At 41.5% G+C, this 14023-nt stretch overlaps 1 protein-coding gene across 1 annotated transcript in view; it reads right to left on the minus strand.

The window, feature by feature from the left end:
* Positions 1-2158: 2158 nt before the first annotated feature.
* Positions 2159-14023, minus strand: part of LOC138980593 (titin homolog) — a 32075-nt gene continuing 20210 nt past the window's right edge. Inside the window, exons 9-12 of the mRNA XM_070353496.1 lie at positions 11945-12289; positions 7709-7830; positions 6322-6510; positions 2159-3696 (exon numbers count right to left, since the gene is read on the minus strand). Of these exons, the coding sequence (XP_070209597.1) occupies positions 3679-3696; positions 6322-6510; positions 7709-7830; positions 11945-12289 (674 nt within the window). The 3' untranslated portion in view covers positions 2159-3678. The remainder of the gene's footprint in view (positions 3697-6321; positions 6511-7708; positions 7831-11944; positions 12290-14023) is intronic.

The following is a 14023-nucleotide window of genomic DNA, read 5'->3' on the forward strand; positions in this document are numbered from 1 at the left end:
TTGTGTGAGCCCCGTTAAGCTGCCTTTTGCAAGTTTACACACCCTCATAAGGATGCCCGGTCGGTATATCCTGCCGGCAGCATAGGAAAATATTGTCAAAAGCCGTATAAAACGGTCAATAAATACCCCTAAATTAAGTTTCGTTTCGTTTTACGTCAGGCAAGAAAATGGAGGTAAAATGTCACGGATGCATGTTTTTTATACACCTCTTGCGTAACACGTGACCGCGCTTACGCGGTAAAATTCCTCACACAAGTTCGGCGCGCCATAAGTTCAGTTGACACTGAAAATGGACGCCGTAGTTTGGAGAGAGCAGCGGCAAGAGCAGCGATGTGACCGAAAGAGGCCGGTATATTTAATTTGGATGATTTATGTTTATAATATACGAAAGTGTGTGTGTGTGTGTGTGTTTGTATGAGCACCGTTAAGCTGCCTTTTGACCACTTTATGATAGTAAATGTCAACATACACTACATGGCATCTCTATTCATGTAAAATGTCAGCTTAGCTAAAGTTTCAAAATAGGCGAATGATTTCTTTCCAACTTCATTTAGAATTACAAAATAAAGTTTCATCTCAAATCTGGACAGAATCGGCCTGTAAACTCTGCTCATTTTTCCCGGCATCTTAATGATTGTGCAAACTCACTGACCGGATAACGTGGCTCACACCAGTATGTGTGTGTGTCTGTGTGTGTGTGTAGAGCGATTCAGACTAAACTACTGGGCCGATCTTTATGAAATTTGACATGACAGTTCCTGGGTATGATATCCTCAGACGTTTTTTTCATTTTTTATGATAAATGTCTTTGATGACGTCATATCCGGCTTTTTGTGAAAGTTGAGGAGGCACTGTCACGCTCTCATTTTTCAACCAAATTTGTTGAAATTTTGGTCAAGTAATCTCCGACGAAGCCCGGACTTCGGTATTGCATTTCAGCTTGGTGGCTTAAAAATTAATTAATGACTTTGGTCATTAAAAATCTGAAAATTGTAAAAAAAAATTTTTTTTATAAAACGATCCAAATTTACGTTTATCTTATTCTCCATCATTTGCTGATTCCAAAAACATATAAATATGTTATGTTCAGATTAAAAACAAGCTCTGAAAATTAAAAATATAAAAATTATGATCAAAATTAAATTTTCGAAATCAATTTAAAAACACTTTCATCTTATTCCTTGTCGGTTCCTGATTCCAAAAACATATAGATATGATATGTTTGGATTGAAAACACGCTCAGAAAGTTAAAACGAAGAGAGGTACAGAAAAGCGTGCTATCCTTCTCAGCGCAACTACTACCCCGCTCTTCTTGTCAATTTCACTGCCTTTGCCATGAGCGGTGGACTGACGATGCTACGAGTATACGGTCTTGCTGCGTTGCATTGCGTTCAGTTTCATTCTGTGAGTTCGACAGCTACTTGACTAAATGTTGTATTTTCGCCTCACGCGACTTGTTTTATACATGTAATTGCTCCATTCATAGTTGTCAAAATTTAAAAATGTATCTCATAATGCGTTATTTTGCAACCGAAGGCGATAATTGTCTGGCACAGCCAAGAAAAAATAATTCACAAATCAGACAAGTTTTTTTTCCTGACAGGTCAACTTATAAAAAACAAGAGGCGAAGCCTTCAAGGCTCACGTAAGAAATAGACAAACAGTAACACAAACTCAATCACTCCGTCACACATACACACCCACACACACAGTAAGCTTAGGTGACACTGTGCAAGAAAGAGAGACACTAGATCTAGATCTGTCTGTCTGCATGTAGCCTACTTACAGGGACACGACTGCCAAATAGTCTCGGCCCGCTCAAAATAACAATGACCGAGACCACACACACCACGCGAGAGAGAAAGACTACAGGGAGGCATGCCGTCATGATGCATTAATTGACGTCAAACACTTTTGACCGTGACGTAATCTTATGCGAGCTTTATCCATAGTCTTGGATAACCACTCACACATAGACTCGGAAATGTTAAAGTTTCTACCACAGACATACACGCACACACACACGCACAGACAGACAAAGTTACGATCGCATAGGCTACACTTCGTGAGCCAACTAGGATACAGGAAACATTGCTCACAGGAAAGAACACACGCACACACGCATACAACAACTAACGCATAGGGACACACACACACAAAGACTTTTCAGGTTTATTAATGAAAAACACAAACAAGAAGGGCAAAGCCCATACGACTCACATGCTTGACCTTGACCTTTACATGACCTTGACCTTCAGCTAAACCTAGCAATGACATCATACACTAAGAACTGCTTTAAACATTTTTCCTACCAAAATACATGTGACCTTGACCCAAGGTCAAGGTCATCCAAGGTCATGCAACACAAAGCTGTTAATTCAAGACATAGGAAGTACAATGGTGCTTATTGGCTCTTTCTACCATGAGATATGGTCACTTTTAGTGGTTCACTACCTTATTTTGGTCACATTTCATAAGGGTCAAAGTGACCTTGACCTTGATCATATGTGACCAAATGTGTCTCATGATGAAAGCATAACATGTGCCCCACATAATTTTTAAGTTTGAAACAGTTATCTTCCATAGTTCAGGGTCAAGGTCACTTCAAAATATGTATACAATCCAACTTTGAAGAGCTCCTGTGACCTTGACCTTGAAGCAAGGTAAACCAAACTGGTATCAAAAGATGGGGCTTACTTTGCCCTATATATCATATATAGGTGAGGTATTCAATCTCAAAAACTTCAGAGAAAATGGGAAAAATAGCTGTTTTTTTAGACAACATTTATGGCCCCTGCGACCTTGACCTTGAAGCAAGGTCAAGATGCTATGTATGTTTTTTGGGGCCTTGTCATCATACACCATTTTGCCAAATTTGGTACTGATAGACTGAATAGTGTCCAAGAAATATCCAACGTTAAAGTTTTCCGGACGGACGGACGACTCGGGTGAGTACATAGACTCACTTTTGCTTCGCATGTGAGTCAAAAAGCACCAATCAAAAAGCTGATGTCTGACATTAACCCCTTGACTGCCTTATGACGGGTATACCCGTCATGCGCTTGTGCAGCTGCAGCGCCTTGGGACGGGTTTACCCGTCTTCACCGTTCAGGAATTTTCCAGAAATGCTACGTCACTGCTGACACACAAATAGCAGCCAATGGCTTGGAAGGATACCTCATTCTCATGAATAAACATAAATGGTGACGCGGTTTTGCGTCTGAAGGCTATTTTTGGCCTTGACGACAGGGTAGGGGAGAGAAATCTCGACTCGTCAAAATGGCTAACGGTGACATACGCAAGTTTTGATTGGCAGCGAAAGGGTTAAAGAATACAATTTTACGGCATGAAAACTCAAACAGGTTTGAAACGAAACAGAAATCGGCCAAATGTAGACACACAATGCAATACTACAGTCGACCCGACCCCACTTATAACAAAATGGGATACAAGAAACATTGCTTATATGAATGAACAATTGCTCACCTACGATCATGCATAGGGACACACGCATACGCACACACAAACACAAAAACACCAATTGAAACCATCTCTCATAATAAAGTCCATAATATATAATCTAGTGTTTAAATGTCCTGGGAATGGTGTGTAGTGTGCTTTGGGGGGAGTTGTTCCTCTTTCTACAGGCAACACCCAGCAGAAGCCTTCAGGCGCATATTATCGATTTCTGTTTCTCTGGAAACAAAAGTTTAAAAAAACTGTGTACACCTGTAAAGTTCATTACATGAATAATATGCAACAAAGTCTTAAACATAATTATGACAACATCAAAAAATGAACTGTGTGTGTGTGAGAGAGAGAGAGAGTTTTTTTCCTAGCCTAATGTATATATTCTTAAGCTTCTTGCTAATGGATTGGAACAGATTTGTTTGTTTGTTTATTTGTTGCTTAACGTCCAGCCGACTACGTAGAGCCATAACAGGACGAGGAAGGGGGGGATGAAGGGGGCCACTTGTCAAGCGATTCCTGTTTACAAATGCACTAACCCATTACTTGTGTCCCAGCAGGCTTTAGTAAAACTAAATTAATACCTACTGGAAGATTACCAGTTTCCAGTATGTTAAAATAGGCTTAACCTATCTACTGCTGGGCTTACATCAGAACACTAACAGATTAAACTATACATGAATCGCGAGACAAGAGAAGAGATTTTTTGGAAAAAATACAGGTGAATGAGCAAGAAGGCAGAAAAAAGAAAAGAATTCATGAAGAAAAAGAGAGCATGACAGGAAAGAGGAACCAAAAATTTACCTAACAGCAAACTAGAAAGCTCCTGCGGTTCCAAAAACAGGAGGGGCCTTTAATTTCATAACCGCAGTGCAATTGGAACAGATATGCGTTTGCCAAAGATTATACAGTTAAGTGATAATACTGTCATAAACCAAACTCTGCAAAAAGAAATGAATTACAAAGTTTTGCATACCTCATAAAATGTGGGGAAATCAGGCCTTGAACAAGGAGGGAGTTTTTTTAAAATGGGGGTAAATGCTTGTTTTTTATATTTAGTCAAGTTTTGACTAAATATTTTAACATCGAGGGGGAATCGAAACGAGGGTATGGTGTATGTGTGTGTGTGTGTGTGTGTGTAGAGCGATTCAGACTAAACTACTGGACCGATCTTTATGAAATTTGACATGAGAGTTCCTGGGTATGAAATCCCCGAACGTTTTTTTCATTTTTTTGATAAATGTCTTTGATGACGTCATATCCGGCTTTTTGTGAAAGTTGAGGCGGCACTGTCACGCCCTCATTTTTCAACCAAATTGGTTGAAATTTTGGTCAAGTAATCTTCGACGAAGCCCGGGGTTCGGTATTGCATTTCAGCTTGGTGGCTTAAAAATTAATTAATGACTTTGGTCATTAAAAATCTAAAAATTGTAAAAAAAAATAAAAATTTATAAAACGATCCAAATTTACGTTTATCTTATTCTCCATCATTTGCTGATTCCAAAAACATATAAATATGTTATATTCGGATTAAAAACAAGCTCTGAAAATTAAATATATAAAAATTATTATCAAAATTAAATTGTCCAAATCAATTTAAAAACACTTTCATCTTATTCCTTGTCGGTTCCTGATTCCAAAAACATATAGATATGATATGTTTGGATTAAAAACACGCTCAGAAAGTTAAAACAAAGAGAGGTACAGAAAAGCGTGCTATCCTTCTTAGCGCAACTACTACCCCGCTCTTCTTGTCAATTTCACTGCCTTTGCCATGAGCGGTGGACTGACGATGCTACGAGTATACGGTCTTGCTGAAAAATTACATTGCGTTCAGTTTCATTCTGTGAGTTCGACAGCTACTTGACTAAATATTGTATTTTCGCCTTACGCGACTTGTTTTATTATCTTGAGGGGACAAAGAAAGTCTTACTTCAAGAAACCGGAAAATCCGGTATTAAAAGTTTTCAAAAACAGGATTTCTGGCAAGAACGGGAAAGGTGTTAGCCCTTTCTTTATTTGGTGTAAAACGTTGTTTTCAACCACGAAGGTTATATCGCGACGGGAAAAGGGGGGAGATGGGATAGAGCCACTTGTTAATTGTTTCTTGTTCACAAAAGCACTAATAAAAAAACTGCTCCAGGGGCTTGCAACGTAGTACAATATATGACCTAACTGGGAGAATGCAAGTTTCCAGTACAAAGGACTTAATATTTCTTACATACTGCTTGACTAAAATCTTTACAAAAATTGACTATAATTATTCTACACAAGAAACACTTAACAAGGGTAAAAGGAGAGACAGAATCTTTCTTTCTTTATTTGGTGTTTTACGTCGTTTTCAACCACGAAGGTTATATCGCGACGGGGAAAGGGGGTGAGATGGGATGGAGCCACTTGTTAATTTTTTCTTGTTCACAAAAGCACTAATAAAAAACTGCTCCAGGGGCTTGCAACGTAGTACAATATATGACCTTACTGGGAGAATGCAAGTTTCCAGTACAAAGGACTTAACATTTCTTACATACTGCTTGACTAAAATCTCTACAAACATTGACTATATTCTATACAAGAAACACTTAACAAGGTAAAAGGAGAAACAGAATCCGTTAGTCGCCTCTTACGACATGCTGGGGAGTATCGGGTAAATTCTTCCCCCTAACCCGCAGGGGGTAGAGACAGAATCCGTTAGTCGCCTCTTACGACTTGCTGGGGAGCATCGGGCAAATTCTTTCTCGTCCCAACCAATATGGGACTCCCCCTAACCCGCGGGGGGTGGTGTTAGCCCTGCTATAGTTGCAAAAACAACCAAATAAAAACAAAATTGATCAAATTGGAAATTAACAAACTCACATTTCTCCTTCTAGCAGGTCCCTTTTCACGGAAGTACTGCTGGCCTGATGGCCTGTTGTTGCGACCTGGTTGTCGGTGTTCGTCGTGTCGCACCTCTCGCTGGTATGGGGCTTCTCTTGCCCCATAGAACGGCCCCTGGTCGTAGTTTTGTAGAAGTTCACGCTCCTGCATGATCTGAGCTTGCGTCAGCTGAAAGATAAAGAGTATCAATTAGTTTTTCTTGAATACTGGTTGAATGTGTCGTTTGCAACTTTGGGAATTAAAAACAGTGTGAATTGTTTTACGGGGGTGTCTGTTTTTCAAAATCAATATTGTGTAAACAGCCACAATACCCTTTTTCTTGTATCCTGCTTTTAAATTTTTTTATTTTTTATTTTTTTTATTTTTTTAAAACTTTTTATCAAGTTTTAAGTCACTTGAACAATATTTCCCCATACCACTTCAGCAACTTTTCTCATTGTTCTTTCAGCAACACTTCCCACTATCATGTCAGCAACACTTCCCACTATCATGTCAGCAACACTTCCCACTATCATGTCAGCAACACTTAGCGCTTCCTGATATCACTTGAGCAACATGTCCCACTATGATTGAGCAACACGTCCCACTATGATTGAGCAACACGTCCCACTATGATTGAGCAACACGTCCCACTATGATTGAGCAACACGTCCCACTATGATTGAGCAACACGTCCCACTATGATTAAGCAACACGTCCCACTATGATTGAGCAACACGTCCCACTATGATTGAGCAACACATCCCACTATGATTGAGCAACACGTCCCACTATGATTGAGCAACACGTCCCACTATGATTAAGCAACACGTCCCACTATGATTGAGCAACACGTCCCACTATGATTGAGCAACACATCCCACTATGATTCAGCAACACGTCCCACTATGATTGAGCAACACATCCCACTATGATTGAGCAAAACATCCCACTATGATTGAGCAAAACATCCCACTATGATTGAGCAACACGTCCCACTATGATTGAGCAAAACATCCCACTATGATTGAGCAACACGTCCCACTATGATTGAGCAACACGTCCCACTATGATTGAGCAACACGTCCCACTATGATTGAGCAACACGTCCCACTATGATTAAGCAACACATCCCACTATGATTGAGCAACACGTCCCACTATGATTAAGCAACACGTCCCACTATGATTAAGCAACACATCCCACTATGATTGAGCAACACATCCCACTATGATTGAGCAACACGTCCCACTATGATTGAGCAACACGTCCCACTATCACTTGAGCAACACGTCCCAATATCATGTCAGCAACATTTCCTTACGTAACACCTGATATTTCAGTACCAGTCCCTTTAATCAGACCAGCGAAAAGAAACAAAATTTACCCTGGCTTGTTCCTGTAGCATCATCAGCTCTCTCTGTGCTGCCTGCATCTGGGCCTGAATGCCGGCGTGAACAGCTTGAATGTTGCGATCTGGTTCTCTTGGTCCCGCCCCCCTTGGAATTTCTGCAGACACAATGCACAAGTTTAAACAGCAGCCTGAACAGTCAACTTATAAACCCATAAAGAAGAAGCTTTTTTTTCTTAACCTTCGTCAATGGTCGTGGGTCCGTGTGGACCCAGAAGGGTGTTTAATTGCAAATATTTTTTAAACTAGTTGGAATTTTTTATTGAGCTTTTAAGAATGCCTCAGGCACCTAAAAAGCTCTTATGTCCTAACATTTCAGCAAGAAGTAATAAAAACAAGAAGGGCAAAGCCCATACGACTCACATGCTTGACCTTGACCTTTACATGACCTTGACCTTCAGGGTCAAGGTCAAATAACTAAACATCGCAATGACATCATACACTAAGAACTGCTTTACACATTTTTCCTACCAAAATACATGTGACCTTGACCCAAGATCAAGGTCATCCAAGGTCATGCAACACAAAGCTGTTAATTCAAGACATAGGAAGTACAATGGTGCTTATTGGCTCTTTCTACCATGAGATATGGTCACTTTTAGTGGTTCACTACCTTATTTTGGTCACATTTCATAAGGGTCAAAGTGACCTTGACCATATGTGACCAAATGTGTCTCATGATGAAAGCATAACATGTGCCCCACATAATTTTTAAGTTTGAAACAGTTATCTTCCATAGTTCAGGGTCAAGGTCACTTCAAAATATGTATACAATCCAACTTTGAAGAGCTCCTGTGACCTTGACCTTGAAGCAAGGTAAACCAAACTGGTATCAAAAGATGGGGCTTACTTTGCCCTATATATCATATATAGGTGAGGTATTCAATCTGAAAAACTTCAGAGAAAATGTGAAAAATGTGAAAAATAGCTGTTTTTTAGACATTTATGGCCCCTGCGACCTTGACCTTGAAGCAAGGTCAAGATGCTATGTATGTTTTTTGGGGCCTTGTCATCATACACCATTTTGCCAAATTTGGTACTGATAGACTGAATAGTGTCCTAGAAATATCCAATGTTAAAGTTTTCCGGACGTCCGGCCGGATGGACGACTCGGGTGAGTACATAGACTCACTTTTGCTTTGCATGTGAGTCAAAAACCAAAGGTCAAATTTAGACTACAAACATTGTGGGGCCGTGTGGACCCATGTTTCTCAAAGAAGGAAAAGCGTGCATCTTTGAGAAGCATGGGTCCGCATGGCCCCACGATGTTTTCCGTGTGTAGTCGTTAATCCGAACTGGCAAAGGTTAAAGGTACAGTGCGCCTCCCGTAACCCATCACAGATACTGTCAGGCTTTTACACACAGTACAAACACCCTTTCATTTAAACACTCACCGCTTGAGAACATCCCAGGTGCCCTCCGTAAAGCACGAGCAATTTTCAAAGAATTTATTTTTGCGTGGTTTATCTTACCCCTGAGCCATCGTGAACCCGTGTGATCCAGTTTCCCTTTTTCACAATGTAGTCGTCAGTTAGTAATTTGAATGCGACTCGCTGTGAGCTTATCTGCAATAGCACGTTATTATGTACCTCTGACTATGCACGAAACAAACGGCTGTGGTTCACAAGAACTCTGACGATGGCTTTTGACAGTTCAGAGGAACTGGCGATAGGCATAAACCGTCGTCTGCTACAAGAACCACGACCTTGCGTGACCCTGCTTCCGGGCGCTTCTTTTTTCAAACTTTCAAAACTTCCAATTGTACTGATCTTGTCTTGATGAAAAAAGAATTCTTTTATGATCAGGCATGAAAACAGCCTGAGGTAAAAAAAAAAAAGGGGAAAAAAGTGGTGGGCTGGGGGCTGCAGTAGGGGTCAAGGGGCAACGCCCCTTGTGGGGGTCAGAGGGCAAAGCCCCCTGAAACTGAAGGGGTTTTAGCATTTCTGATTTAAGAATGTTTGTGTAACAAGCTGTCAATTTCTTATTTAGATTTTAAAAGTTAGGTCTCGCACCAAAACGCACCACGGTCCGATTGTCTACATACTGAGACAATCCACAAAATTAATTCTTTGAAAATTGCTCGCTCTTTACATAGGGCACCAAAGATGTTCCCGTTTGGTGAGCGTTCAAATGGAAGGGTGTTTGTACTGTGTGTAAAATCCTGACAGTATCTGTGATGGTTTACGGGAGGCGCACTGTGCCTTGAAACAGCAGCCTGAACAGTCCACTTATAAAACCATGAAGAAGAAGCTTTTTTTTTCTTAAACAGACAATGAAGTATTTTTTCTTGTTCTTCTTGGAGAAGAAATAAAACAGGAAAAATCACACAGAAAAAACCTGATCTTGTTGGCCTAGTAGATTTTTCAACCAGTGGAGCGAGAGAGCAATCCAGAAAATCACTGAGAAAATATACAGACAGGTGAGGTTGGTTGGTTGGTTGGTTATTATTGTCTATTGTCTCAACAGGTAATGCTATTCGAGACCGATGAAAGTTACAGACAGACAGGCAGGCAGGCAGGCAGGCAGGCAGACAGGCTGGCAGGCAGGCAGGCAGGCAGACAGACGACAGACAGACAAGACGACAGACAGACAGGCAGACAAACACACACACACAACATACAAACACACAGGGCCAGAAAAAGATAGATGCAAGGACAGAGCGTACAACAACCTACACAACAAGTGATGACACAACCTACACAACAAGTGATGACACAACCTACACAACAAGTGATGACACAACCTACACAACAAGTGATGACACAACCTACACAACAAGTGATGACACAACCTACACAACAAGTGATGACACAACCCACACAACAAGTGATGACACAACCTACACAACACAACCTACACAACAAGTGATGACACAACCTACACAACAAGTGATGACACAACCCACACAACAAGTGATGACACAACCTACACAACAAGTGATGACACCTGTGTTGATCGTGCACTCTTTGTAGGTCCCACAGACATCCTTTCTTAACAAGCGAAGTACACGATGAGTAAACTTAACCTTCACCTGATCACGCGTTAGACTACACAGTCCGGATGATGTGGGTCGTGTTCGACCCAAACTTTCCAAAGAAGGATTCATCATAAAACGTATGGGTCGTGCACGACCCACGCCATCCAAATAAGGATACAATTCTTTACGTAATTCCATATGGGTCGTCCACGACCCACATCATCCGGACTGTGTAGTTCATATTACGTCATCATTTATTTGTTTGTTTACAAAGTTAATCTTTCAGAAGTTGGGCAAACGGAAGGCCGTATGGTGATTAGAGATTACATGAAGTCTCAATTAAAAACTCCAAATAGTTTGAGAGATAAAGACGATTTTGTGAGGCTCTGGGTCGTCCACGACCCACGGTGAAGGTTAACTAATTTTTTTGGGCAAATAAATTGTTGTATGCATTGCAATGAAGTAACAATGGTGACAAGCACTAGATATTATGAAACGACGTTTTTGAGACCTCTTCCCCTGCCCCCACCCTGGAAGACCTCCTCTCTTAGGATTTCTGTTCATAACCTCTGTAGATCTAACCTCTGTAGATCTACCCTCAGGGGCGGATCACGTCATTTTTAAGGGAGGGGGGGGGGGGGGGGGGGGGGGGGTTTCCAAATGTCTCTAAGGGACAATTTGACGACGCGAAGCGTTTAGTTGAGGGCGCGAAAATGGAGCAATCTGAGCCAAGAAACTTCCCCATATACACAAATTTAAGAAGACTTAAAAAAAAAAGAGGAAAATTGACTGATCTGGTGCAACCTGAGCCAGCAAATTACCCAACTACCTTCATTAAAAGACAAAGGCCAGCTCCTGGGGGGTCCGGGGGCATGCCCCCCCCCCCTCCCCACCCCTGAAAACTTTGATAAAAAATCAAGGATAATGGGGAAATCTGGTGCCATCTGAGCCTTTATTATTTTTTTTTTTTTCAAATGTACATGTATGCATTTATTTTGTTATACTTTTTTCTCTCTTTTTTTGTGTGGCTAGGGGGGGGGGTTCCAGACCCCCCCCCCCCCTCTTTTTAAGACTCCTTCGCATCAGATTTTTTTGACCGAACCTTTAGATATGCAAAGGGGACGGTGGGGGGTGGGGATGGGGTACTGTAAGTCTACTATTACCAGAAAGAAAGAAAGAAACAAAAATTGACAGGGTGTATAGAAAGTGGTAAGTAGCTCCCACACCCGGCATACCTTCAAGTTCCAGCAGACTGGGAATCTGGCCCCTATTGGCTGAACCCGCCCAGTTCACATTTCTCGGTCCTTGTCTCGACACGTTTCCACCTCTCCGTGGCGGTCTCTGCTGGCCTCCCCTTGACGACCCAGGGCGCCCTCCTCTTCTCGCATCGAATTTGCCTCCCCTCAGCGACCCCCGAGTTGCTCCCCTTGATCCTCCAGGGTAAGCTCCCCTTGAAGGCTGGTGAAGAAGTTTGCCCCCACGTGGAACGCCTCTGTACGCCCCTTGCAGTCTTTTTGCCGCTACGCCCGCCCTCCCTCGTCTTGGACCTGGTGCTGGACGCTTCGTCTTTTCTTCATTCACTGTTATACAGAGAGTTGGAGGAACAAAATTAGTCTTGCAAATCTTCTTCTTCTTCGTTCATGGGCTGAAACTCCCACGTTCACTCATGATTTTGCACGATTGGTTTTTTTTCGTGTATGACCGTTTTTACCCCGTCATTCAGGCAGCCATACGCCGCTTTTGGGGGAGCCTTGCAAACAATTCCCGGCTTGTGAAAAATGAAGCATGCATGTAATCTGCCATTGATTAAAAGCAGTTTGAAGAAAGAAAATTAACCTTGTAGATAATTACAGTCTGGTAAACCAGATGCTTGCACTCGAAACAATTCATTACCGGTGTAGGATCCGGTCCGGTCCCCCCTCTGAAGTAGTCCCCCGGGGGACCAATTCGTGGCAAAAACTGCTCTATAATGGTCCCCCCTTAGACATCCAGCCTCGTTTTTCTTGTTACAATGTTAGTAATGTTACCAGCAATTTCAGAGAAAAGAAAGGAAAGAATCAGAGACTGGTTTCATTTCTTCTTATCAGTATTTATTTATTATTCATTTTATTTCATGTGATTTTTCTTTTGAACGGCATTATAAATCAGATCTATTTTATTTTCTGCAAAATATAGTCAAACAAAGAGATTGCTGTCTGTGCACTACATAATACCGGACGAAGATATAGATTGAAAATGGCTTGAATGCCTAAGAAAAACGAGGCTGGATGTCTAAGGGGGGACCATTATAGAGAAGTTTTTGCTACGAATTGGTCCCCCGGGGGACTACTTCAGAGGGGGGACCGGACCGGATCCTACACCGGCATAAGCTCCTCAAATAGGGATAAGCTGTCTGGCTGTGGTAGTGTTGCACAATTGTAAACTGCCTTTTCTGCCTGTTTTCTTTGGCTTCAAGCAGAACATCCTAGGAGATAAATTCATTTAAAATGTTCATTCCCCCCCCCCCCCTCACCTCCAGTCAAGAATTTACCTCATCTTTAAGAATATGTTTATATTTAGATAGCCTAGCATTTCCAAAGATAAAGTCACATGGAAGAATGATAGAATATAGTCAATGTTTGTAAAGATTTTAGTCAAGCAGTATACATGTAAGAAATGTTAAGTCCTTTGTACTGGAAACTTGCATTCTCCCAGTAAGGTAGGTCATATATTGTACTACGTTGCAAGCCCCTGGAGCAATTTTTTGATTAGTGCTTTTGTGAACAAGAAACAATGAACAAGTGGCTCTATCCCATCCCCCCCCCTCCCCCCCCCCCCCCCCCCCACCCTTTCCCCGTCGCGATATAACCTTGAACGGTTGAAAACGACGTTAAACACCAAATAAAGAAAGAAAGAATGGAAGAATGAAGGTAACTACAACAAAGAAATCTGGAACTGGACTACCAGTACTAATAGTTTACTACATCATAGACCATTTATCCTGGACCGCCAACTAGCTCTCTCTCCGCTCTTTCTCTCTATTACGAGGTAGCGCCACTCGCATTTAGGAACCTACACTTACATGGCCTTTCAGAAATCAGGGTGATGTCATATCCGGTGTCGATTGTAAACATGGACGAAGTTGCCGAGGTAAGTTCTGAAAATGCTAAAATAAACTCAGCAAAAGTGCATATGGAACATGTTTTTCGATGAGTTTTGTTAAGTTTAGTTTGGAGTTTTGGAAAATCCAGTTCATTGTCACCTCCCATTGTCACAAATAACTGGAGCGTGCTTTCTTTTCACTGTCTTCGAATTGCTGGCCTTTCAAACCGGAC

This window comes from Littorina saxatilis, linkage group LG11 (genome assembly GCF_037325665.1).
Source record: "Littorina saxatilis isolate snail1 linkage group LG11, US_GU_Lsax_2.0, whole genome shotgun sequence".
In the NCBI taxonomy this organism is placed as follows: Eukaryota; Metazoa; Mollusca; class Gastropoda; order Littorinimorpha; family Littorinidae; genus Littorina; species Littorina saxatilis.